We start from the raw sequence: 5,103 nt of genomic DNA, 5'->3' as shown, positions 1-5,103 counted from the left end.
ATGCAAGGCAATACTGGGGGTGTTACCAGGGAATGAAGGTACAGTGTGAGGGAACCTAACCTGAAATTTCTTTTAAAAGTGCTTTCTAGGAAAAAGAATGCCAAAATCAGCAGTCTCCTGGAGGAGCAGTTCCAGCAGGGCAAGCTGCTTGCCTGCATTGAATCCTGACCAGGCCAGTGCGGCCCTGCCGATGGCTACGTGTTAGAGCACAAGGAGCTGGAGTTCTACCTGAGGAAAATCAAAGCCCAGAAAGGCAAATAGCCCTTCCTATCTTCGCTCTGTAATAAAGGTGTTTATTGTTCACGTCAAAAAAATGAAAAGTGCTTTCTATATCTTCAGGTTTTTGCCATAGGGTGTATGCACTCACTGGAGAGAGACAAAGACAGAAAGTGAGAAATCTCCCCTCGGGGATGGCCACACCACAGTCCGTTCTCCAGCCTCAGGATTTTGGGCAGGCATGCACCCACGCCTGGTGTGATTTTCAAGCCTCTGGGTCTGGGACTTGAATCATGGTCAGCCATGTGGGAGTCCAGGGTCTTAGTGCCATGCCACCTGCTGGCCCTGAAGTAATTGATTTTAATTCATGGACATTGTGTTTTTCTGCCCTATAATGTATCATTTTTTATGGTATTTGGTCATCAGCCTGTGCTGCGGCCTCCAACATTTGGAAGTTCCTTTTTGCTGCAGTCTGACTGCAGTTACTGCCATTTCCATGCAGCACGGCTGCGGCATTGACAGCGCTGGAGGTTTAAGGGTTCTCTCCCAGTCTTCGGCTTGCGGGTTGTTTCCTGTCGTGGACCTTCATAGCAGCTCGGTAAACATGAATTGATCTGAGTCGCTGTTCCACCTCACGGGAGAAAGACGTGGATGTTTCTATTAAGTATCATTCGGGTATAAAGAGGCTGTGGATGGTAGGGCCACGGCACATGACACCAGACCACCAGGCAGAAGGAAAGCAGCTGCCGCCCTGCGTGGGTGCACATACATTTAGGTGGCCTGTGCTGACACGTCGCTGTGATGGAAGCACGAGTGACTGCAGGCTCTGTGGCAGCTCTGGGCGAGCCCCCCCACCCGGCCTTACACTGCTGCCTGCCTCACAGAACAGGGTTAGGACTGCCTACAACAGTGGCCCACATCAGCGTTTCGGCATCAGCGCTGGAAACTGGTCTACAACAGTATGCCGTTAAACTGGAAAGTTAGGAACTTGTGTAACAAACAAGGAAAGACAAGCACTGATCGTACCACTTTATTTACACTGTCTCTATGTTACACTGTTTATTCAATATAGAAAAATATGAATACATTCACAGTATTCTCTTAATTTGGTTAATTCCACATTGTCAAATATTGACTGTTTTTTTATTGGGTATCCTACCCAATTTAATAAAGAAAAAAAAGGAGGAAGAATGGATCTGGCAAATAATTCTTGTTTTATCATGATCCTGATAGAATATTTGTCTTTTTAAGCAAAGAACCTAATTTTGAAAAGACTTGAATAAGTAACTTTAATAGCACAGAGAAATGGTTTTAAAGAATAGAAATTTTTTCTTCCCCAAGAAAAATTTCAGGACGGGCATCTTAAAACACCTCAGTGACCAAGGAGAAAAATCTGTATTAGAAGGGTCAGTGCTGAGAGGACACCAGGGAGTGGACCCCCACTTCACAATGGCTCTGTAGAGGCTGAAACCAAGGGGGCCGCAGTAACTTAATTACACTGGAGAAAAGAAGCCGCCACACTCGGAAGTCAGGTTTCTTTTTAAAATCCATGTTATAAATAGAATCAGTGATTATCTCTTGGACATCATACTTTCATTAACTGGGTCAAACTCACAAACCAATGCTACAAAATACAGTATTTCCCATCACTTTCGGTTGTAAAATGTACACTATATACAGAACGAGGTGCCTATAAGGTAAATACAGATGAACAAACAGCTTGTTAAAAACCAGAATCAGGGCTTATAAATAGTGCAGAAAATGCAAACAGCAAAAATACGATGCCTCCTATGATCGTCACTGGAAGAGAAGAGAAAAAAGTTAACTCAGGCAACATCCCTGTACCTCACGACGTTAGGAGGGAGCTGATCAGGCTGTCTGCTGGGTTCCTGATGTGCAAACTAACCTTGAAACCAAACTAGAGCCAACTGGCATCCCATTTATACAGCTAAAAACTGAACACACTTGGCTGAACAGAGTCGGTTTCTTGCCCAGCTGTCGTGAAAAATAACAGGATTATAGTCAATTGAGACTGCGGACAGGAGTAGAACTGCACCTCATCCGAACACCCAGTAGAGAATGTTCAACTAGTGATTCCACCTTCAGACCTAACTACTCATCGCTGCACAGGAGAAGCCCCCCCCCGGTGGGGGGTCAGCCTCCACCTGTGAGGCCCAGTTCTGAACAAGGCACGGTCGGACGGCTGAACGTTCCTCGTCCCGCGATGGCTTTCGCTGGTACTGTGACTCGGGTAGTGCTTTCATATTAACCTTTTATCTTGCTAACTTCTGCACATGTGAAAAACAGCCCCAATTCACAGTGGGTATTCCTGAGGACCGCTAAGACAGTACTTAGAAAGACCAGGCAAACCTGAGAATTAAAAACATAACCAAAGCTAATCTTTTCCTAATCTCTTGGTAAAGCCAAAAAGTTAAAACAAATGGCGTTTGCTTTCTAGCTGGGGAAAAAAAAAAGCTTACCAGTTCTGACGGAGATTTTCTGGGCTATCATTCTTCCTCCAATCACTGCCAAGCCCGTGCACAGACAGTGGCCCACTGTGCCACCCACGGCCACTCCATATGGGTCCTGCAAGCAAGCACAGCTGGCGTTCACCCAAACTGAAGGGACGGCTAGTGGGGAAGGTAGCTTTTAGGACGCACTGATGATGGGGGTCAGCACAGAAACCACAGGGCAGTCCTAGAGTTCAGGTGTGAAACAAACAGATGAAAGGAGGAACAGCTGCTGGAAGGAGCATGTACCAGTGAGATCTAGGACTAGAACCAAAAGCAGAAAAGAATCAGTTTGTAGAATCAAAACAACCCTGAAGAAATGAACTAACAGCCTTTCAGCAGCTGTTAAACTGCGCTCACAGGCAATGCAGAGCACTCAGAGGACAAGCGCTGGGGAGACGAGCTAGACCTCTGCCCTCAGGGAGGGTTGCTACTGGGACAAGGTGAAGCCAACTGCATGGTACAGAACGGTGGTGCCCGCTTCCTGGGAACAGCCCTGCCACTGCTCTGCACTGCACTGACGCTCTGAGCTCCGTGCTGGGAACAAAGCATTCACCTGGTACTCGCACGATACCAGAGGGAAGCAGGCACACTCAGGGAGATCAGCGAAGGTTTCCCAGAACATTGCCCTGGAGAACCAGAGGAGCTAGCAAGAGGCTTTGATTTCATTTGTGGGAGAAGGAGCATATTAAGTAGAAATGAACAGGCAAGCAGAAGAGGCAACCAGATGCAAAGGACTTTAGCACTTTCAGTTGAGACTTGCCACTGTTTTTTGTTTTGTTTTTAAGAAACATTTTTGCTGTAGGGAGCATGCACTTGCCAGAGAGACAGAAAGTGAGAAATCACCCCCAATGGGAGAGGGCCACACCACAGTCCCTTCTCCATTCTCCTCTTGGGATTTTGGGCATGCACACATGGTCACAACACTGGCTGATCTTTACAAGTGGCGTGGTAGTTAGGGTGCTAGACTCCGACATGGCCAACTGTGGCTCATGTCTGACCTAGTGGCTTGCTTTCTCCTTTCTCTGTCTCTCTCTGGTCAAACTTAAATGATAATAATTCTTTTTTTTTTTTTTAAAGGAATGACAGACCAGATTTTGCTTTAAAGGAGTAAAGAGAACTGGGGTCAGATGGTGCGACAGTGGTGAAAAAGGGCTCTGCAAGGTAGACACATGGGAAGGATCCTCGCTTGAGCCCGGAGACCTCCCTGAGCACAACACAGCACACACGTTTGCACAGGTCTGCCTGCAATCTGAAACCAGCTGAAGGCTGGGGCAGTCATAGGGTTGAAACCCTGCTGGTGGTGCGCTCTCGTAAGAAATAAATGTGTTGGGCCAGAGGTGGTATAGTGGTTAAGGCGGCTGGATCCCATATGGCCAATTATGTAGTTCAGGTCCCAGATCTAGCAGTTTGAAGAACACCCCAGAGGGTGTAATGGTTACATAGTCAACAGCAGTTTGAGCCCCAGACCCAGTGACTTAACACTCACGCCAGGTGCGTTTGTGTGTGTGACCAAAATCCAGAGAGGAGAATGGAGGAGAAGGGATTGTAGTGTGGCCATCTCCCCTGCGGGGTGATTTCTTGCTTGCTTTCTGTATCTGTCTGGTGAGCACATACACCCTGTGGCAAAAATCTGTTTAAAAACAAAAAAACACGCCAGGCATTAGGTGCATGAGTCCCTAAAATTCCAAGAGGAGAATGGAAGAGGGGACTGTGGTGTGGCAGTCCCCCTGAAAGGATGATTTCTCACCTTCTCTCAGTGGAAGCATGTGATCTATGGCAAACTCGTAAAAAAAATAAAGTTTGGGTAGAAGAGCAAAAGAAATTGGGCTCTCAATTTTGGTGGCAGGATCAGGTGTAAATCAAACAGTGCAGCACATGAAATCATCTCTGACCCGCCCTGACTGTTCAGTGTCCTCTGAACAACGTCACACCACTCACCTCTCTCGCTGCCAAGACGATCGTCGTGAGCTGAGAGCGGTCTCCCCATTCTGCTAAGAACGTTAACGTAAGAGCCTGGACGAAGATGGGTGAGATGAAATGCAGCCACTTCTTCTGCGGTATCGCTGTGCTTGTCCCCGCTTCCACATCTCCTGGGCCATTTAAGAGTTTGGTTCGCTGAAACTAAAAGAGTAACAATCCTGAGGAAACAAGTCAAAATAGCACCAAATCCACCTTTCTTTTAAAAATTCTATGGGTAAGTTCCAAAGAGACTAAATTTTGTGACCCAAAACTGCCCTTTAGATAAAGCACTAGTTTCACACAGCAACAAATGCTGTACTCTCAATTCTTCTGTCCTCCCCACTAAACACGATTTACCACGAACACTATCCACAGCGACAGAACACGCACAACCATAAACGAGAAGTTCTGCTTT

General features: G+C 46.8%; 1 protein-coding gene across 2 annotated transcripts in view; it reads right to left on the bottom strand.

The window, feature by feature from the left end:
* Positions 1–1,230: 1,230 nt before the first annotated feature.
* TMEM165 (transmembrane protein 165) overlaps positions 1,231–5,103 on the bottom strand; it is an 18,590-nt gene continuing 14,717 nt past the window's right edge. Inside the window, exons 5-6 of one of the 2 annotated variants that reach the window (XM_006167683.3) lie at positions 2,697–2,802; positions 1,231–2,016 (exon numbers count right to left, since the gene is read on the bottom strand). In XM_006167683.3, the coding sequence (XP_006167745.1) occupies positions 1,940–2,016; positions 2,697–2,802 (183 nt within the window). In that variant the 3' untranslated portion in view covers positions 1,231–1,939. The other variant, XM_027767957.1, reaches the window with a different exon arrangement.

The sequence above is a fragment of the Tupaia chinensis genome, unplaced genomic scaffold, assembly GCF_000334495.1.
Source record: "Tupaia chinensis unplaced genomic scaffold, TupChi_1.0 Scaffold144982_1, whole genome shotgun sequence".
NCBI lineage: Eukaryota > Metazoa > Chordata > Mammalia > Scandentia > Tupaiidae > Tupaia > Tupaia belangeri.
Note: the sequence above shows the minus strand (reverse complement) of the source record. Positions and strands in the feature narration are given on the sequence as shown.